At 31.1% G+C, this 22,774-nt stretch overlaps 1 protein-coding gene across 5 annotated transcripts in view; it reads right to left on the bottom strand.

Annotated features, from left to right (window-relative positions):
- The window catches only part of LOC139513474 (unconventional myosin-Id-like), a 47,986-nt gene that overhangs the window by 5,796 nt on the left and 19,416 nt on the right, over positions 1–22,774 (bottom strand). For 3 of the 5 annotated variants that reach the window (XM_071302027.1, XM_071302028.1, XM_071302024.1), the window contains 18 exons: positions 19,869–20,034; positions 19,169–19,222; positions 18,714–18,809; positions 17,839–17,958; positions 16,973–17,182; positions 16,500–16,645; positions 14,727–14,952; positions 14,095–14,154; positions 13,392–13,537; positions 12,670–12,802; positions 9,204–9,370; positions 8,522–8,726; positions 7,581–7,702; positions 6,972–7,073; positions 5,722–5,866; positions 2,691–2,792; positions 1,485–1,601; positions 469–617 (listed from right to left, as the gene is read on the bottom strand). In XM_071302027.1, the coding sequence (XP_071158128.1) occupies positions 469–617; positions 1,485–1,601; positions 2,691–2,792; positions 5,722–5,866; positions 6,972–7,073; positions 7,581–7,702; positions 8,522–8,726; positions 9,204–9,370; positions 12,670–12,802; positions 13,392–13,537; positions 14,095–14,154; positions 14,727–14,952; positions 16,500–16,645; positions 16,973–17,182; positions 17,839–17,958; positions 18,714–18,809; positions 19,169–19,222; positions 19,869–20,034 (2,466 nt within the window). Of the gene's footprint in view, positions 1–468; positions 618–1,484; positions 1,602–2,690; positions 2,793–4,650; positions 4,669–5,721; positions 5,867–6,971; positions 7,074–7,580; positions 7,703–8,521; positions 8,727–9,203; positions 9,371–12,669; positions 12,803–13,391; positions 13,538–14,094; positions 14,155–14,726; positions 14,953–16,499; positions 16,646–16,972; positions 17,183–17,838; positions 17,959–18,713; positions 18,810–19,168; positions 19,223–19,868; positions 20,035–22,774 lie in introns of all 5 variants that reach the window. The other 2 variants (XM_071302023.1, XM_071302025.1) reach the window with 1 other exon arrangement.

Genomic DNA, 22,774 nt, shown 5'->3' with positions numbered 1-22,774 from the left:
AAATGAAATCTATTGCACAATACTGTGCAATTGAAGATTTCTTCTTGAAACTTTTCAAAAATATGAACTCCTTCAAGAAAATGGGAAAAAATCTACTTATACACAAGTAATTATCCTGAAACTAATTTTGGGTAAACGGTTGGAACCCTCATCCCCAAAATAAATCTCAACCTTCTTTTTGTGGTATTGAACCTTATTAAAAAATTTCATACAGATCCATTCACTTAAACTAAAGTTATTGTCCAACAACCAAATGTGTCTTTGGACCACGACAACGACATAGCATTATACCAACCAAAACAAAATTATGCAAGTTTTTACAGAAGTTGTAAATTGTTAAGACTTGAGATGTCATATATCCTAATAGTTTATCTGTTACAGATGTACTATCCAGAATAACAATTTACTGAAAGATCTTAATTCATTATACATTTTGAGTAATTTTACACAAAATATAGAAAGACTTACAATTGCCATTGTCTGCCTAGGGTACCTATAAATTCTCCAACTCTCTCCTCCTTGCCAGGATTCTGTAGACAGACTACCAGATCATTCTCTGATGATAGATGTATGGCTACTAACTGATCTTTACCAGGTGAAACACTCACCCCTGTCACCTATCAATAAATAAGGGAAAGGATTTATTTCAAAATGTGCCATATCTAAGATTATATTCTTGAAGAGTTTGAGCAGTGGATGACAAAAATTGCTATTTTCTTGATGACTAAGTACAATAAGAAAACTAAGTGACTGTCAGTTTACACCATGTTAAAATCTCAGTTTTGCTTTACATCTATTTTTATTATGTTTTAACTCCTGTTTTTAAATACAGCATTGTATCAGACTGACATATCATGTTATTTACTTTCATCTTGGAAATAGTTTAATCAATCCAATCATATGTTACAGATGTACTATCGTATTGTTCTTTAGTTTTCTATGTTGTGTCGTGTGTACTATTGTTTTTCTGTTTGCCTTTTTCATTTTTAGCCATGGCGTTGTCAGTTTGTATTAGATTTATGAGTTTGACTGTCCCTTTGGTATCTTTCGTCCCTCTTTTACACACTATTTTCTTCATTCATTGAATTTCTAAAAGCATTTTTAAAATTAACACTGGCTAAATTAAACAATTATTTTGTAAATGGGTAGTTGATTAGGAATTGGTGCATAAAAACCATCACAGTGTGAAGCATGCATACATGAAGTTTGATACCACATATCAGGAAACTTTTATTCAAAATTTCTGAGACAAATGTGACTAAAGTTCTTTTTCAACTTCTGCAAGTAATGCCTATTTGAGTATTTTGAATCTTATACATGTTATAACTAAAATAAATCTTGGTTTTTTTTCCAAAACAAACCCTACCTCCTAAATCACATATGCATTCTTACATTTTTTAAAAATAATTAGACTCAGTAACAAAGTTTTTGAATGATAGGAAGTGGAACACATAACCTTTTTCAATAAAAATAAGTTTACAAACCTCAGATACTGGTATTCCTTTCCTCATGGGTTTAAATTTCTTCTTTGGATCCAACTTGTAAATGAACTTGTCTGTGACAGCAATGGATCTATCAGCTGGCTTACTGTGCTTATTTATCTATAAATATAAATGTAAACTTATTTATATATAAATAATGTTAAACTTACAAATGTTATTCAAATTATGCTATGTTTTAAAGAAATCTATGGCGGGAAATATTCATACAAGTATATAAATTTTTATACGATTTGCATATCTACAAATACTTGATTCGGATATGTCTGTTAGCACTTGCACCTGGGTTTACTACTTTTGTACATGTATAGGATTCAAAGGTTCAATTTAAATCAAATTGAAATTTGAAAAACAAAATTCATGACAGTCCTTTTTTTTTAACACTTAACAAATACAAATAATGCATTACAGCTTTGCAAATGTATGAAATTAAAATAAAATAAATTCCATGAAATATAATGAATGATCTTATGTGTTGACGTTATGGCAAAACATGCCATCAAACAAATAAAAAATCTCAAGCAGAAGATTATTCCAATACTTGTACACTTCAAATCAGGACAATATCTCATTTATACAAACTTCAATGGTGTTTGTATTCTTTTGTCTCATACTGTATTTTCTGTTAGTCTCAGGTTATATTTCCTTGTAGTTTCTTATATATTTTCTGAAGTCTTATACTGTGATCAATGTTTCTGTAATTTTAGAAGGAGGTTGTGTAATTATCTGTAACGGTTGGGTGATCCTGATAGAGCAAATCTCAATTAAAGTCAAGACAGCAACCCATATAAAATTGAGCAAAATAGACCAATTACCCACTCCAAACAAACTCAACTAAGGCAAATATAAGGGGTTTCTGTGTGAAAACCAAAACATAGTCTCAGCAAATCATACTGGCTTAAAGCAGAAACTAAAAGATATAACAAGTGGTCTGTGTATGTTAATGAATTGTACCCATGAGGTCATCATCTTTATCATAACAGTAATTACATTTGTAAACTGAAATGGCTGATTTGTTTGTACAAAAAATACCTATGTTATTATAAGTAAACTATTAAAAATGAAATTTTTGAGGTAGGTGCTAGATTCTATTGCATTAATCAACATTTATGGATTTCAGAACGTCAATATGGTGGTCAACTCCTTCAATAGTACATTTGATGGTAAATATGTCTTAATAGCTATCTTTACCTTTTTAACCATACAGGAGAAGATTATTTTGGTAAATTTATCTTGTGTCTTTAGATGGTTCATTTTGACAACAAAATCCATGGTGTTACTGTTATCTTTACTCTGAAATGACAGTCAATAGATTAGATCATTCAATACAATTATAACTTTAGTCTTTGATCCATAGGTATGACCAATACAATCCTCACTTACCTTAGGAAATAACAGCCAAGGGTCTATTTTGTTAAAATAAATAAGATATTTCATTTTTTAACATTGAATAAAATTTAAAAAAAAAATGCACAGGGAAGTGAAGGCCTTGACTCAGTAAACAAAACAAACTATGTAGCTTTAGCTTTTACCAAACAAAAATAAGAAATGTCCAGATGTACCGTTAGGTATCCCAAAACTGAAAGGGGTTTAAAAGTAAGAGAGCGGAAATATTTTTTGTAAATATAGAAATGAGTGACTTAGTAAAAATAAGTTTTTGACTATGATTGTTTACCTTATACAAGACACACTTCCAAAAAGTGGTGAATAATCCTGTCAAAATTTATTACTTAACTCCAAGGAATTGAATAGAAGAGTCAAATCTATTTGTGATAGATGGATGGAGAAATGAGAAAGCTGATTATTTCAAATAATGCATTACTTAATCGGTCAATTAGCACTCAATATTTGCCAGATGTGAACAAAGAAAAAGTAATTAGTCAGAGTTACTGATTTTTGTTAAGATAATTTAGATTTTTGTTAGGCTAGTTTTAAGCAAATTAAACAGATATTAAGTTGTATGTATGCTTTTTTTAAGCAAAATGACATTATATTTGAATGGAGTTAGAATAGAAAATATACAAAAATAAACATTTCATATTTCTAAATAAATTCCAAATATGATACAGTACATGTAGTGTACAATATATATATACAAAGAAGAACAACTCCAAAGATTTCATCACAAAATGACAAAACCATAATATCTATCAATAAAAAAATCTGTAACACAATAACCACCTACACAACCCAATGTTTACCAAATGTTTAAATAAATATCCCCCTCATTAATATAAAACTAAAGCTTGAATATAAGTTGCATTTTAGCTGTATTTGCAAAATGACATGCATTAAAATATTTTTAAATGATAAATTCTAAAATTTCATAATAAACAGATATACTTGTACTGAAATGAATTAATCTATATTTGATTGACATAGAAGACCTGAAGTATCAAGTATCTATACTCATTTAATTACTAACATATAGCTTAATTCACAGACTTGGTCGTTTGTATGTGTGCCACACAGCAAGCTTAACAAGTGCTGCAGAAGGACAGAATTAGAAGATATGTGTTGAAACACACTGACAAAGAAGAAGCAAACAATTTCAAATTAGTTTGTATTTTGATTGTTAATCATGATATTGTACAACACATTTCCTGGCGTTCAGGAAATATTACAACAACTGTTCATATGTTTTTGCAAATGTAAAGTGAATATTTAAGTAATGCAGTTTTTCATCCTGAAGTCTACATCTCATTTTTTATTAATATTTCAGTTTTCCTTAAAAAATAATGAAATAAATATTAAAAGTCTCCAAGTAATTTTAAGAATGAGACATCTTTTTTAAGAGATTTTGCTGTGCTCTTAATTCTTTAAAACTACTAACATATCTTTTCAACAAATTTGCTTGAAAATCAAAACTCTAAAAATATATGCTGGCAGCTATAAATTAAATGACTTCTTTTGACCCATGTTTACTAATGGTAAATACTGATATTTTATCAAAAATAATATGCCTTTTTATATGTCTAGCAATTTTATAAATCATATAACTATCATAATTGTGCGCAGCGTATGGTTTCAGTGGAAATATGAGCAAATTTTATAATACCTTCAGATTTCTAAAATTTAATTATAAAATATTTTATATAACCAAGACTTTTCCACTGAAACCTACAAATCAACATGCAATAATCTAATTTACCTTTACCTCAGCTGATTCCTGTTTAAAATCATCAAAGTATTTCTTAAATTCATTTGTAAACAAGCTAAAATCAAATGGACTGAAGTTGTGCATGAAAACCTATTTCAAAACTTTCTTACGAAAATTTTCTTCAAGTAGTGTCTACTGTATCTTTCTTAAATGTTTTAAGTTAGGTGGGGGAATGCATCACAATTTCTATGGAAGTTGTTGTTTTTCTAATCTTATGAACAAATTAGAACTAATTGTAAGAAAACTAATTAGATACATGCGACTTGCTTTTTACAAATAATATCAGCAGAACTAGCCATTAATGTTTTGGTATGGAAAACCCAAAATAAACCAAGATCAATCGCTAAAATTTAAATAACAGTTGCACAACTTCATATCCTGTAGTCCGGTTGATTTCTTTCAAGCCCTTTTAGAAAAGTTGTTGAATAACAATCTGGTAGGTAACTTTTAAAAGAGCCTCAGATTTACATAAAGTGTGACATTGCAGACAATGATTGTAGACAGCAAAAAAATATTCCTGTCAGAGGACAGTCATTTTATTTTCAAGTTGTGGATATCAAATGGTAGTTATTATCATGATTATGTTAAATGTAGGTCACCCCTGTGTCAGTGAGAGAAATATGTTATCAAATTTCCATTTAAAAATTATAGTACACCATATAAAGCCAGTGATCAGACATGATCATATATGAATAAATGAACTCCTGTTTATATGAAAATGCTATTTTTTTTTTAAATCTATGCACAAGTCTTCACAGGGTGATTTCAGTGGAAAGACAAATTAATGATCATAAGAAGTAATTCATAGTCCCCTTCAAAGAAAGTCTCATAAATCAAAGGTCACCAAAAACAATGCTCTTTTAGAAAACAATTTAAACATATTCATCATTTCATAAATGTTTCTGGGTATCTTCTTCATTTATTTACAGCTATTTTCCATAAAAATATTTTTATTTTCACAAATATGATTTTATAAAGTGCATTTCACACCAGCATGCATTAACAACATAATAACATCAAAATTAAAGCATGGAAAAGTTTTAATCTAACATAAAAACTTACTTGGGCAAGATAATTGCCTTCCCATTTTCGTCTGTAACCCCACTCTGGCCTCTGACCTTTCAATAAATCTTGTGCCACTGTCTTTAATCGTAATTCTGGCCATTCTGACTTTGGATGACCTTTAAGGATCATGTTTGCTCGCCATCTAAAATCAATGTTTTAATAGATCAAATTTTTATGTTTGGGCCTCTTTTTTTTAGGAATTTATTTGCAAACCAAAATTTTTTTGTTAAGCAGCATTAGATAAAGCACTTTTTATTCCATATTATCTATTATCACATTGGCAGCAATGATATACCACATTTAATAAAAACTTAGAATTCCAAGATGTTGTCAATGTAGTCGCATCCAAATGAATTGGGAATGTGTAGAATAAGAAATAGTTCCTTTTATTTTCCTATTGTATTTCCATTTAAAAGCTGGTTCTCAATGCAACAAAATATAATTGCCATTTAAGGGAACAAAAATGCATAATAATACATATAACAGAATAGCTTATCAAAGACTACACAAATAGGACAGGTTAAAAGACTGAAGAACCCTGATAATTAACTGATGCGCAACAAACATTTGTAAATTAATGTGCTGTTCCGTGACTCTTTGATAATTTTTTTCTTAATCTAAATTTTTCAGTTAGTTATCATATAAGTAATTTTTATGCAATTTTTGTTCAATGGTTTGTTTAAATGTCAATAGTTCTGAATAAGGGCTATCTCTGGATTGATTTTATTGTTTTTTTCACGGAAACTTTTGTTCTTTCACTTATCTAAATAAAAGATAAAAATCTGTAAAGAGTTCTTAGAAACCCTGTATCTTGCTTGTAGCTGTTGTATAAAAGTGTATGGTAACTACCAAAAACTAAGTACATTTAACTTTTTTTAACCCTGCTATGTTAACAGTGTGTTTCATGTCAGGACTGTACCCATTTTTGATTGATATTTGGTGTTTAACACTGTTGGTTATATTGTTGATGTCAGTTTTTTTTTTTTATGGAAGAAGCTGTTGTGACAAGAGAAAACAACAAATGTTATGCAACTGACAATCCTAGTCTTACCGGCCGTGCAAGGGCTGTATAGCCAGTTCCATTTGTTCTTGTTTGTCTTAGTCAAATAAAATTGGAGTTGAAAGCAACTTGCCCATGTGAGGTTTGAACTCACAACCTCAGTGTTGACAAACTAGAGATAGAGCACTTGGCCATTGAGGCCCTACCTGTTAGTGAGCATTTCATCTGAATACAGTTATAAGCATACCTGTGGTGAACTACTTGTAACATTTTAACCATTCCTTCTAGTACACTTGGTGGGTGGGGCCACACAACACTCTTCCCAAAATCTTTCATTCTCTTCACATTTCTAAAAATAAAATCGTAAAGGTATCTTATGCTTGGAAGTCATGGTTATTTTGTATTTTTTTGATGGGCAGCACATTTCAATTGTGTTTTTGTTTTAATGAGCTGTGTAAGAGGTGTAAATGGTCATTTTGGTAAATTTCAACATGTTTGTGTTGCAGTGACATGACAACTGACATTTCTGTACTAAAGTGCTAAGGTTATATCATTCTATTCATTTATCTGATCTGACTACAAGCAGAACTTTGAAAGTATTGATGGGTGTCACTTTTTTTACAATTTCATGGAAAAATAAATGGTTCTTATTGAACCTCCTTATTAAAAAAAATATATATATAGATTGATTGATTATCTGATATTTGCCCTATTCCATATCAGCATATTTGTTTAGAAAATGTACAATATATGTTTAAGTTCATATCATTTTTAGATGTCCTTGAAAAAATCTTTATGATACCTAGAAAGTTACAGTTATGGTAAAAAAAAAAAATAAAAAAAAATATATACAAACCTGAACTTTTCAACTAAATTTAAGATGTACTGTCTCAATTTGTACTTTCTAAATTTATTCATGATGAAATATATAGCTTTCATAAATTTGGCTCTCCTTCTCGCCAGACCTCCTCTCCACATCTATAACAGAAAAACAAAAGTGCAAGCAAACGAACTAAGGGATTAATGAAGCTTGCATAACTCTGTCTAAAACAAATTCACAGTAAAAAAAAATTGAAATAGATCCAACATTAAAGAAGGATTTTGTCAAAGTTTATCGAATTGGTCAAAAGTATTATAAATATTTTTGTATTTATTAACTGATTTCTACTTTCCTGGTCTAGTAAACTGGTAAACCATTTTTTTTATAATCAACCTGTAATTTCGTTTCATCTCATTTCTTTGGTCAAAATTCTATTGTGACATCAATTTCTCTTTGCTTTTCTGACATCACAAAAAAGATATTCATGTGTGATCATGGTTTTTAGACAGAACAATCTTTTGGCGGTCATTGAAAAAGATGAAGTTTTCTAATTTATCCTCTAAAAAAACATTAGAGAAACAGATTCCTAAAGGAAAATATCATACGGTACATTATTTTTCCACTAGCAACATCTAAATTTAACGGTCTTCAGTGGAGTTATATTGTATAAGACTCGATGATGGAACCTATATGTATTTTAATATTTATTTTTCAATTTTTTATTTACCAGTTTTGGTAAGAAGAATACAAAGAATTATACCTCCTGAACATACTTATTCAGATATTTTAGTCTCATTTTGGCACATCGAAATAAAATCATGAATCTTCATAACTTAATACTGCCTTTTAAAAAACTAATTTTTGTTTTTTGTTTTTGTTTGAGAGTTCATTATATATCAAACTTCATTTTTGCTGTTCAAAATGCTTAAATTTGGATAAATATATACTTCAGTTAAATAATGTAAACCTATTTTTACCTTTTGTAAGAAAACTATAATCCCTGGCAACATCTTGTCTCTTGCCTCCTCTAACTGAAACAATGTCTGCGGTGATCTAATAAAAACTTTGGATTTTCCATAAGCTACATCATTTTCATAATTTAATGTTCTGATAATGGTTTTAACTCCATCTATTTCATTTCCTCGGAAAGTTGGCCATGTATGACTTGTCAGGCACTTGTATCTAAAATAGTTAAGTACTAATGAAAATTATTTGTTAAAGTGAACAGATTCTTCATGTGATGGATTATCATATACTGTAGATTCATTATTATTAAGGGAATACAAATTTCTCAAATATTTATTAGTTATCAGTGATTTCCTATGATTATTGAACCGTTTATTCCCAAATTCAAAGGTCTTTAAACAGATTAAACTTTATAATAATTGATATAATAGACATGATTCAAAATAAGATTTTTTTAAAACACAAAGATTACTTTTAATATACAGGGAAAAATGGTCATGTTGACATTAATTTGACACATATCTATATATAGATATAAGAAGATGTGGTATCAGTGCCAATGAAACAACTCTCCATCCAAGTCGCAATTTATAAAAGTAAACCATTATAGGTCAAAGTAGAGTCTGCAACACAGAGCCTTGGCTATCACCACAAAGAAAGGGCCCCAAAAAATAACTGCTTAGAACAACTTACCTTTGTAAAAACCTAGAGTAAGGAGCTCTGTAGGCAAAACCAGCTCGTCTGACACGGACATTTTCTAATAATCCGAGGTAAAGAACTTGATGTTTGACCCGATGCTGATCAAAGACACTAGGTGATTTAAGGTCATTTGGTTTAACGCATCTCACATAATGTGGTTCCTTAAATGAAATTAATTATTATTCAATTATCTTATTTTTACCAGAAATTTATATCAAAAATCAGCATTTAGGAATTAACCATATATTATCTGAATTAGAAAAGAATTGAAGTTTGACCTTATGCAGAATTAATAACAAAATTGCTTTGAAAGTTTAATGAAATCTTTCCTTTGTAATCTTAACAAATAAAAACCTAACAATAATGAACTAGGAGGAAACTGTTTCCTAATTTGTCAGTGCATGTTACTTAGAAATATCTAAATCAAGTTAGTTTTGCATATCACCAACTTATTACATCAGATGTAATTTTGTTTTTGGCAAAATAAGCAAGCCAATGGCAAAATGAATGGGTTATGCTTGGCAGTAGGTTGGATATATCATTAGCATGGTGGCATTGGCCTCAGTCAGACTTACATTTTATCTTGGAAACCTTAAAATATTGCAAGATCTTATTTCATACTAGTATGTGCACGAAATAAAAATAAATTGGGAAACCTCACTGAAACAAGAGGCTGTCACAACGACAGCAAACCGGATTTATTAACATTTATTTGTGTCCTGGCAATATCACAAGAACCATTACTGATGAATGATGAAAGTGAAAATCGTCAATATCAAATATGACCTCCATTTTGTCATCAGTATCAACATATTAAAATTTGAAAAGCTTAGATTGAATGGTTCATGAGTAAATGCAACAACCTGAATGGAAACGCCATTTTACGATCTTTCAAGAACCATAACTCCTGAACGGTAAAAGTCAAAATCGTCATTATTGAACTTGACCTCTATTTTGTCATCCGTAACAACATATTAAAATTTCAAAAGCTTTGGTTGAATGGTTCATGAGAAAATGCACGGACACGACGGGAAACACCATTTTTCAATCTTTCAAGAACCATAACTCCTGAACGGTAAAAGTCAAAATCGTCATTATTGAACTTGACCTCCATTTTGTCATCAGTAACAGCATATTAAAATTTCAAAAGCTTTGGTAGAACAGTTCATGCATAAATGCACGGACACGACTGGAAACTCCATTTTTCAATCTTTCAAGAACCATAACTCCTGAACGGTAAAACTCAAATTCGTCATTATTGAACTTGACCTCCATTCTTTCATAAGTTACAACATATTAAAATTTGGGAAGCTTTGGTAGAACAGTTCATGCGTAAATGCACGGACAACTCCATTTTTCAATCTTTCAAGAACCATAACTCCTGAACGGTAAAAGTCAAAATCGCCATTATTGAACTTGACCTTCGAATAGTTGTCAGTAATAACATATTAAAATTTTAAAAGCTTTGGTTGAATGGTTCATGAGTTAATGCACGGACAACATTTGATTGCCGCCCGCCCGCCCGCCCGCCCGCCCGCCCGCCCGACTGCCGACCGCCCGCCCGCCCGCCCGCCGTACATCCCCAAATCAATAACCGACATTTTTGTCACAAAAATCCGGTTAATAAAATTAAAATCTTTGTCAAAAAGTTTGATATTCCTTATCAAAAATTAGTCAACTCATTGATTTTCTTTACAAATTTTCTAAAAATGTGTCTGTTACTTAATCAATCCATATTTTTTGTATCATTGTAAACTTTTAATTCCTGTACATTACTACTATATGTGAAGCATACCTGTCAACTCACCCGTTTTTTGCGGGTGACACCCGTTATTTTCACCTCTCACCCGGGAGTTTTTCTTTACCCGGCGGGTCCCGGGAGTTTCTAACATTACCCGTTTCACCCGGATTTCTGACCGGAATTGTTTCCGGTCTTTAGAAGTAATACGACCTTCGGTTTTATCGGTCTTTTTCAATGTAACCAAAAGTCAAAATATAGGACTGTTTACCTGAGCTACGTAACGATATTTTATTAGATGAACTTCCACTTTGCACTTCCCCTGAAACTGACATTGGTACATTTTGGGGAGAAATGTCCAAGTTGCATGACATTTTTCTTAACAAGCCAAGATTTTTTGTTTTGTCAAAACTTGCTAAAACATTACTGGTTTTGCCAAACAGCAATGTAGATGTTCCAGACCGTATGAGTATTTGGACCGTACGCGTACGGTCTGGACCGTATGCGTACTTTTTCAAAATACGTATACGGTCGGACCGTACGCGTACGGTCTGACTAATATTAAGAAGTTGGTCAAGTTTATTAGATACAAATGTATATAACAGATCAACATAACTTATATCTCAAATTAATATAAAAAGTTCAATAGTAATTGAAATAAAAACTTAATATTTTGACTATTTAAAAAACACGCTCTTATTTAATCTGTTAATCTCCTGTATTTAGCATGTCAGTAATTCATTAATTGCAGCCCAGTATGCTCATTGAAATTGAAGTTATCGGAAGTAAACATAATGTGGGAGGACAATTGTCATAGAATATTTAGGAACTTTACAAAAAAAATGCATATGCAAAGGAACATGCATGAACAAAACATGTTAATGTAAAAAAATATGACGTTCCTTGTGGTAGAAAGACTAGTGTCACCTTGGGCCAGAGTAACAAAATAGGATTCAGATATACAATTAAACAAATATTTAATGTCAATTGTTCGCTTATTCACTTCATCCATCTATTTGTAATAATAACAATTTGTATAACTAAAAAATAAAGATTTTGATAAATATTTGTTTTTAACCCATATGATCTCAAAACATGTCTGGTCAGCTGGACCGTACGCGTATGGTCGGACCGTACGAGTATACGTATACGGTCCGGACCGTACGCGTACGGTCCAAATACTCATATGGTCTGGAACATAGACAGTGAGAGGGCATTTTCTTTAGTAAAGAAAATAGCTACAGAGTTTAGGGCTGATCTTAATAAGGATACACTGTGTGCTCTTCTTTCTTGTAAAATGAATACACATTTGCATTGCTATGAACTGAAACCAAGTGCAGTTCTTTTTAAGAATGCCAAGTCTGCTACTATGGAATATAACAATAGTCTGAAATAAACTTGTATACATGTTCTAACTGTTTCATATACATATTGACTATATAAATTATATGTAAACATATTTTTGTTCTTCAATTGAGCCCGCAAAATGTCGTACGCGTTATGACCTGAGATTTTTTTTCTCAATGCAGGTCATGACCTGACTTTTCATTTTCAGAGGTTGACAGGTATGGTGAAGCAGATTATAAATACTCAACAATTACTGGATGGTAAAAAAAAATGAAAAAAATAACACTTTTATCCATTTAGGAAAAAAATCTGCTAAAAATAATATCTACATTCAATTATGAAAATATCTATCTAAACTAATACCTATACACTAACCTTACAACCTAAAATGTCTACTAATGCTATGATAGAGTTTTTAAAGCTTGTTCCTGCTGTTATTGGTCTCTTTGTGGTCTCTGTGATGTGCTGTTTACCCTCTGGGAACATTTCTTTTAGAACCTGTTCTTTACTATATAAAAATGCAAAGTTCAAAATAATTCTCAACCCCCAAAAGAAATACACTTGAATACTTGAATATTGAATCAAAAATTATTTTGAAGACAGTATGGTGACCTATAGTTAATTTCTGTGTCATTTGGTCTCTTGTGGAGAGTTGTCTTATTGGCAATCATACCACATCTTCTTTTTTATAATGAAAAGAAATGTTGAGACATAATTTTGGTTTTAGAAATGCACGCATTGTTTTCCTAAAAATAGCCCGCAAGTCCTTATGAAATTATGCTTAAATTTTTTTTTTTAAACAACTTGAGTTTTGCATATGGAAAGCAATACATTTTTAACTATACCTCTAGAAAAGGCATCTTGATCTTTGGATCCATATAATAGGGGGATTGACAGGATGTAGGACAATAAGTGTTAATAACTAGATGGCTATAAATAATTAGTTATGTATTTAAAACTTTTGAAAATGAACTCTATATTAGTGCTGATTATGACAATATTCAAAGAGCTAACTGACTGCATAGTACAGATAGCCAAACTAATGGATTTTAAGTGTTGTTCCAGATTCTAGAACAGACCAAATAATATGAACCTACCTATTATACAGAAGTCGTTTCCAATCCTGGAACAAAGTATCTTTATTCTTATCGATAAAACTTTCTACTGAGTACACGACATCCCCAGCATAATGTTTAATTCTGAAATCTCTCTTGTGTTCTAATGTCTTGTCAGTTGGTTGGAGCTACAAGTAGACATATAATGTTTTGATTTGATTTTTATTTTCTGTGTTTTAACACCATTCTGAAGCACTGCTTTTGGTCTATTTCTGGGAGGCCAGTTTTTATTGGTGAAGGGAGCTGGAGTGCCCAGGGAAAACCACCGACCTTCGATAGGAAAACTAACAATTCTTCTCAATTAAGATTGGGGTCGAGTTGTACCTGCACTAGCAGGGTTCGCACTCACAACCTCAGTGTTGACTGGCTAGTGATTACAGTAGCAACTTTTTCGACCACTCGGCAACACCTAGGCCCCTTATATAATGTTTTGAAATATTTTTGGTGAAGTTGGAAAGAAGTTTATTATAAAAAGTAAGAATATTCATGATGAATAACAAGAAATTTATGACAATTTTGCTTTGCTTTCTCTCCATTTAAAAAGTATAGTATTTTGAGTGCAACCTAGGATAAATAAATAATTTTGTTTAAATGTAATAGTAAATAGTTGCAATTTCGATTAAGAGAAATATAATTTTTCCCATATAATAATTCACATTTCTAAAAGAGTTTCTGTACAACTTACAGCTCTACATGTAAAATGTTCATGTTTGGCAAGTTTCTGTGACATGGCTGTCAAAAACATCTGAAAAGAAAAATCAACATTCAATAAATGTTCATACAATGAATATTTAAAAATTTAACATATGTCATAAAACTTAACATAATTGGTGTCTCTTCATGAAACATCCCCAACCAATATTTATTCAATGGTATAAACAATAGACTGCTCTACAAAAGCCATACAGATTACACTTTATATTATGGTTTCTTGAGGTTAGCATTTACAAGTGGTGAGTAGGCTGACATAATAATGACAAACAATCATACAAGTATGAAAGCTTTCTGTCAATAGGCCTCAAGAGTTTTGTTAACAATGTGTTATTATGTTAATCTTGACAGCAAACCAGGTTTTACTTCTGCAACCAAGAGTTATAAACAACTGAACAAAACAAAAGAAATTCCTCGGCTTCAAATATTAACTTAATTTTGTCATGAGAAAATACACTTAAAAGTTTTAGGTGAATAACAGCACAAAAAGCACTGATCTTTTGCTTTTAGTTTTGTCAAAGTGAATGAATGGAATGTCATGTCTAAATTACAGAACCTTCTTTCCATTATAACAAGCAGTTTTAATTTAGTATTTAACATGTTTACCTCATCAGTGACTTTCCCTACACTGAGGCAAGCCTCATCCAGTATTGCCAATACACCTTTATGAGCTTGTTCTACTAGATCACAGATGATTTTGTTGTTGAAATATTCTATATGAACCCACTCGATCCCTTCTCTTAAATATTCCTCCTGTTCTTGTTTAAGGACAAGTTCTATAAACAACTGTTGTAATTTCTCATTGCAGTAGTTGATACAGAATTGTTCAAAGCTAAAAAGATAATAATAAAAAGAATATCTAGAATACAATATCAGCTGAAGAAATGTTCAACAGAATTTTTTTTATGCAGGAAATCTGAAGAGAGGACAAAAGCTTAAGTTTCATGTCCTGTTTAAACATTCAGTTTTAAATTGTTATATTGTTGCCAGGGGTCGAATTTAAGCTTTTTTGTGTACTGGCCAGCCGGACCAGTGGACTGAAAACTCTACTTGTCCGACTCCAATTCTACTGGTCCTGCAAAAATGACATTCATTTGACAAACACTAATATAAACGATAGATGTTTAATTTTATTTTGATGCTTTCGTTTTCACAAGTTAGACAGGAACAAAGGGATAGTCTTGATTCTGATTTTGATAAAGGCTTTAATAATCTCAATGATTTTCTTTATCATCAAAATCAGAATTTTTTGTGCCGTTCTAATTGCTCATGAGCAAGTACAGAATCCAATTTGAAATTTGACGATCCAGTTACGAAAATACATTTCCTATCTAGGGTTGTCACTGCAAATTTTTCACATGTTGTACAGTTCATTAAATTCCGATCAACCATTCACGACACAGGCACTTGTTTCCATCCATACAAAGGTTGACTATCCATATAAATAGAAGTATGGATAGTCGACCTTCGTATGGACAGAATCTTTTTGTCCGGCGGTTTAACTCCTTCCAAAAATTTCTTCTTTTTATATTGTTATAAAGGACACTCACCCGAGATATTAATTAATTTGATCAATTGTAATACCCCCAGTACTGTGTAATTGATTTTACAGGTAAATTGTTTTGTAAACAAAGGATGCAATCAGTGTTTTTTATGGACAAATTTCTACTGGTCCGCCGGACCACCAGCTGACAAAATCTACTGGTCCGACGCACATTCTACTGGTCCCAGACCATCGGACCAGCGCTAATTTTGACCCCTGATTGTTGCTGAACTTTTTATTATACTGCTTCTGCTGAAGTACTAAATTTTACAAATAAAATATAATGATCCTACATTTCCTTAATTCATACAGATTTATTTTTTTTATCTTTTCTTTGAAAACAAGAGTGCACTCCTTAAAATGTTTCGCATTGTTTATTCATCATTACAGTTCACTCTTACTAACATAGAAAACAAACTAACAAATTAGCAAAACTAATAGCATTGATACTTGAATAAACTGCTCTGAAGATATAACACAATTTTTAAACTGTATTTGTGTGCATATTAACATAGATATAAGAAGAATAGGAAATTACATTTCGTAATTTTCAAAAAAATATCAGCTGCTAGTTTTCTACATCATGATTGTCTTTGGCTGATCACTTAGGTGAAAATTAGAATAATTGTTGAACATCATATATAATTGTTATAATGGTTTTTTTATACTGTTAAAACAAAAACAAATTGTTGGTGTTTAAATTTGATTATTTCGTGGATAGATATCATCCAAAATGAATATTATTCCTAATAAAAATGAATTTAGAAACAAGACCACACAATTTCTACCCCATCAAAATTTATATTTGTACAATAATTCACCATTTTATAACTTACCTGTTATTGTCAAAAATTTCAAATCCATAGATATCTAATACTCCAATAACAGTGTTTTTACCAATAAGTCTCATACCACTAGCTTTAGGGTCTATAGCTTCATTAATTCTCTGTACAATCCAGGAAAACATTCTGTCATAGGTTGCCTACAAGTAACATTAGCGCTTTTATCTTCAAAAGTAAATATGTCAACTGTCCCTTATAGTGCTTATTCAATTGTTCATAAATTTTTCAACAGATAACTCTCAGATGTTTTTTTAAGTTTCTTCTATAATAATCTACTTTTCTATCTAACGTTCAACTTCTTTTAGTTAATTAACCATGTGAACTGCTTCTTGCTTTTAATTTATTCTTAAACCTTATTGAGTGTATAAAATAATATGGATAATTCAATATGTCTTTATAATTTCCCCCAACAATACGTAGCAGAATTAGAATAGCTAATTTGTAGCCGAACTATAATGCCAACCTACCTTAGCATAAGCATCTCTGGCATACATAGCCTCTGATACAGTTAAACCTTTCTCTACCACCTGTCCTCCAGCCGCTATCACACGAGAACAAAGAGCCTTCTCTAACTCATCGGGCGTCACAGATAACAGATGGGCAATATTACCTAACAATTTTCTGTCGCTGATTCCAGCCATGTCATGATCATCTACAGCTTCATAACTAGTATTTCCCTTTAAGTAAAAATGGTTATTATATATTTGTAGTCACTAAGGTGGAACTTCAGGTTAGACTGATACATTTATTTGTGACTAGAAGAGTTATCACACTTTGCAATAAATAGAAAAGGGTTCAACAGAACCATGTGTTTCAGCTGCTATTGATGCAGTCAATGTAAAAGAGTTATGTTGACAGCAAAAAACTTAAGTCAGTTTATCAGCAAATTATGAAACAAGAGGCTGTAAGAAGGACTGCAAACCAGATTTTCCTGCAAAGGTCAAACTCTGAACAGTTGAGCTAGTATGGACACAACATTAAAGCTTATAGCAGCCCTGCATTTGGATTGTGATTAAATGTTTGACACAGCATAGGTTTGTGAAACTCAATGAATGTGGTTTAGGAACTAAAAAATTGGAAATTTGTTATTTACCTATTAAATTCCAATATCCAAAATCTAATTACATTGTTAGAATCAGCATATCAAAGAACCCCATGAATACAATTTTTGATGACAGACTTTTAATTCTATTTCTGTTCAAACGGAAATAACTCAAATTCAAACATCAATTTTGCTACTGAAAGGTCTACAACTCAACAAAATTGTTGATGTCTACAAACAATTGAGTTCATCTTATTAGGTATTTCCATAAACCATAAACATATATCTTACCAGATTTAACACAGCAGATAATACTTTCCACAAAGCTTCAGCCTGATCAAATCCAAAGCCCATGGTCTTCATAGCATTCATTACAGATCTATAATCTTCACGGTCATTTATTGTAGAACACTGAAATGTGTATTATTCAAACATTAGTTTTCCATCTCTATATAAACATTGAGATATAGCATATAAAAATTTACTAACAATATTCGTTTCAAAGTTTATCTTATATTTTATTGTAATATGATAGCAGTTAGACATGTTAGACATCTATATTTTCGACCCAAAACAAAAATTGTTGCCAAATTTGTTAAAAACTGGTAACTTGTATCTTTACACAATGATTAGTTTTATATATGGGTTGAAGTTGTGCATCATTTGTGTTTCTGAGTCAATCTTTAATGCTATTTATCAGCAGGATTTTATAATCATTTATAAAGAATGGTACTTATCAATTTGAAAGCGGTGCTTTTCTATACAATAGAATTTAATGAATAAACCTAGGAGAAATTGTTAAAGTGGGAATCAAAGATGACTCCAATTCCCTTATAGAAGTCTAATACCTTCTTTCATAAATTCCACTGAAAAATAACTGGAAAACACAAATAAGGTACCCAATTTTCCCAGTACACCTACCCAATATCAATATATTTTATTTGTAATTTCGGGCCCTTTTATAGCTGACTATGCAGTATGGGCTTTGCTCATTGTTGAAGGCTGTACAGTGACCTATAGTTGTTAATTTCTGTGTCATTTTGGTCTCTTGTGGAGAGTTGTCTCATTTGCAATCATACCACATCTTCTTTTTGATATATAAGCTAGTTCTGAATTTCACATTACTAGCCAAAAATATAGATAAAACTATTGTATAAAAAATTTACCTTTGGTTCACCACCTTGATTTATGTAGAAATATTTTTTTGGATCTCTTGTTAGTTTAAGTTCTGATAACTTCTGGTCATTGGCACCAAAAATAAGCTGAAATAATAAACGATGAAAACATGAACCAAACATAATATTAACACAAATCTGCAGGTGTCTCTGCATTTTTTCCCTTCTACATCTGCATAATATGATTCCCAGAATATTATTTTTTCATTGCCATACCAGTAAATAGCTTTCCTGTAAAGATTCTCTTTTGAAACATTTTGGCAGTCTCATCTGTGCAATTTTGGCAGTCTCATCTGTGCAATGAAGAAATCATTGGTTCTTGGTTTAAGGAATTTGATTGGAGCTTATATATAAAATTCTATTGTTGATGGTTAAACTCATACTATTTGTTGTGTTCTTTTAAGAAAATCCCTGTATTTGGTTTAATAGACTATGTTATACATTACCTGATAAAATGAGTGAAAATTTCTTTCTCCAGTCTGTTGATGTACTACCCTTGACTGAAAAAGAAGATCATTTATTGACATTTAGAAAAAGTAAAAATATTTGGAGAAGTTAATTCTAAAAATAAGAATATTCTCAATAAAAATTAAGTCTAGTAAGAAAAAATTAATTGCTTAAATTATGTACTGTAATAAAAAAAAAGTATACTGTATGTTTACAACTTTTTTTTAATGTAAAGGTTAGTCTCTGTGAAATGAGAAGGTTTCAAGAATATTCTGCTGTTCATTCATTACATTAGTATTTTTAGGGATTTAAAATATCCATTACTGTTATTAATTTGTAGAACTGCATAATATGAGTATATGAACTTGAGCTAACTATTTACAAAGGTTTTAACTTTTTCCTCTTGTTAAGATTAAAAAGGGTGTGTTAACCTTGCGATCTAAAAATACTAATTAAGTTTGCCACATTCATGTGTCTGTCCAAAGTAAGAAACCTTAACAGTTATAGCCATAAATCAAATCTTTTGTGTTTTTTCCACTTTTTAGGAATGTGGTTGTGACTATCAATACACGAGGTAACAGACTTAATGTCCCGATTGGGAACAGAGGGGGTTGCTAATTCATACCTCCTGCACAGCAAAACAGACACCCCATAATTGGCTAGGGTTTTATTGTGTTTATACTTTAAATTACAAGCTACCTTTTCTAATAGATAATTGTTTATATGTCCACCAACTGGATCACCTTTGAAATCAAAGTTTATGTCCATATACTTCCCAAAACGACTGGAGTTATCATTCCTGTTTGTTCTGGCATTTCCAAATGCTTCCAATATCACATTTGACTTGATCAGAACATCTTTTACCCTGAAAAAGTAGGAAAGTTATTCCAGATTAAACAGAAAGAGAATTAAGGGAAATAGAAAGCACACAAGGTTGATGTATATGAGGAAAAAATCATACAATAGTATTTCAAAATCTTTTCAAAATACATGAAAAGATATTCTGATTTGATTTTCAACATTTTATGAAATTTTAGTCTTGGATTTTTTTTTTCATTTTGGTCTGTGGTCTTTTTTATATGATATACAGACTTGGCATTAACAATAAATATAATCTGTAATAACTTAATCAATTTCAGTGAAACAAAACTTTAAAAAACATTCTTTGTTGCCTGCTGTCTTGCTTTGTATATGATTTATAGGTTTGTTGATGTACAATATAATCTTGAGATAACAATAGCAAAAAAGTTCAATCCATCATATCATTTTCTGACTTAAAATAAAATTACTGGTACTGCTTTTCTGCAGACTATTATTGGAATCAATCGAAATATTGGATACATTTCTGGTCTTAACCATGTACTAAATTAGAATTGTATACTGTTCACAATATGGTACGTAGAACAGGACAAGTAAAAATTAAATCACGACATATTTAAATGAAGATTAAACAGCTGTGTTATGAACTTATAGTACAGGGTCTCTAAACAACCTTGAAAAAGTAATTGTTCTTTTTAGATGAAACATACCTTTTCATTAAGCTATGCAGTTTAGTTGCTGAGAAAATACAACCAAAATTTCTTAGATGAGCAACAATAAAAAAAAAATTGCTTACTCCACTTCATTTCAACTTTAGTGGATAATTGTCTCATTGGCAATCCTACCACATCTTCAAATTTTTATATTTATGTAAATGTAGCCAGCAAAAAAGACAGATCTGCAAATGAGTCATACAGTAAAATTTATCACCATGAAGCAATATATATCAAAAAGATTTGTATAAAAATTTGATGACTATTTCTTATATGTGAAGACAAACATGGATGACACAAACAGGAAGAAGACAGCCTAGGTATCAGATCTAACCAGATGCTCCGCAGGGCGCAGCTTTATACGACCGGACCGCAGAGGTTGAACCCTGAACGGTTGGCGCAAGTATGGACACAACATTCAAGCTGGATTCAGCTCTAAATTTGGATTGTGATTAAATAGTTGACACAGCATAGGTTTCTGACACAGAATGAATGTGGTCTTAAATGAACTTAAAATTTTTTTTTTGCCTTTGAGCAATTCACTATGCTGTTGAATATTAATCCTCTCAAAAAAATGTTTGAAGAAATTTTCTTTTTATTTATGAAATCTGAAATGAGAAAAATTGACCCCCCACCCCCAAATTTTTTTTCACATCCCCCTTAAGGCTTTCCCTTATTCCAAAACTGATTTCAATTCAAATTTCTAATGGAGTTTGCAACAATAACTACTCCTTTAAATACATCATAAAATATTAAAATGTAAAAAAAGTGCTTGTTATGACTGAATGGTAAAGATTGTTTTAATTTATCAGTTGGTAGTAAAAGTGAATATACATTGCATATTGTATAAAACAATGATTTAAGATGATTCAACTACTATTCTGGACAAACAAAGATAACTCCAATTGAAAATTTCTTGCTATTGCGCAATACTGTGCAATTGAAGACTCTTGCTATTGCGCAATACTGTGCAATTAAAAATTTCTTGCTATTGCACAATACTGTGCAATTGAAGATTTCTTGCTATTGCTGAATACTGTGCAATTGAAAATTTCTTGCTATTGCACAATACTTAATATAATTATTTTGGATCTTGATTTGGACCAACTTGAAAACTCCCAAAAATCAATCCCAACCTTCTTTTTATGGACATAAACCTTGTGTTTAAATTTCATAGATTTTTATTTACTTATACTAAAGTTATGGTGCGAAAACCAAGAAAAATGCTTATTTTGGCCCCTTTTTGGCCCCTAATTCCTAAACTGTTGGGACCTCAACTCCCAAAATCAATCCTAACCTTCCTTTTGTGGTCAAAACTTAGTATAAACAATACCTTGTGTTTAAATTTCATTGATTTCTATTTACTTATACTAAAGTTATTGAGCGAAAACCAAGAATAATGCTTATTTGGGCCCATTTTTGGCCCCTGATTCCTAAACTGGTGGAACCAAAACTCCCAAAATCAATCCCAACCTTTCTTTTGTGGTCATAAACCTTGTGTTAAAATTTCATAGATTTCTATTCACTTTTACTAAAGTAAGAGTGCGAAAAATAGAAGTATTCGGACGACGACGACAACGATGAAGACGCAGACAACGACGCCAACGTGATACCAATATACGACCAAAAATTTTTCAATTTTTGAGGTCAAAATTTTTGAGGTCGTTTAACAATGTGTCACAGCTTCATAAGGACACAACATTCAAGCTGGATTCAGCTCTAAATTTGGATTGTGATTAAATAGTTGACACAGCATAGGTTTCTGACACAGAATGAATGCTGAAATTACTAATATGAAACATTTTACCAAATATGAAGAAATAAAATTGAGAATGGAAATAGGGAATGTGTCAAAGAGACAACAACCCGACCATAGAGAAGACAACAGCAGAAGGTCATCAACAGGTCTGTTTTGTAATTGTTGAGAAAAATGCAAATAACACTGGAACAAACAGAAAGTAGAAACGAAGCTTAATGTAATAGATAACAAGATCAACTATGAATTATATTGAGATATGAGACTTGCAAATGTAAATGGTACAAGTCATACTGTAAAATATCCTATCTATAAAG

This window comes from Mytilus edulis, chromosome 2, assembly GCF_963676685.1.
Source record: "Mytilus edulis chromosome 2, xbMytEdul2.2, whole genome shotgun sequence".
Lineage (NCBI taxonomy): Eukaryota > Metazoa > Mollusca > Bivalvia > Mytilida > Mytilidae > Mytilus > Mytilus edulis.
The sequence above is the reverse complement of the archived record's forward strand: the minus strand, read 5'-3'. Positions and strand labels throughout refer to the sequence as shown.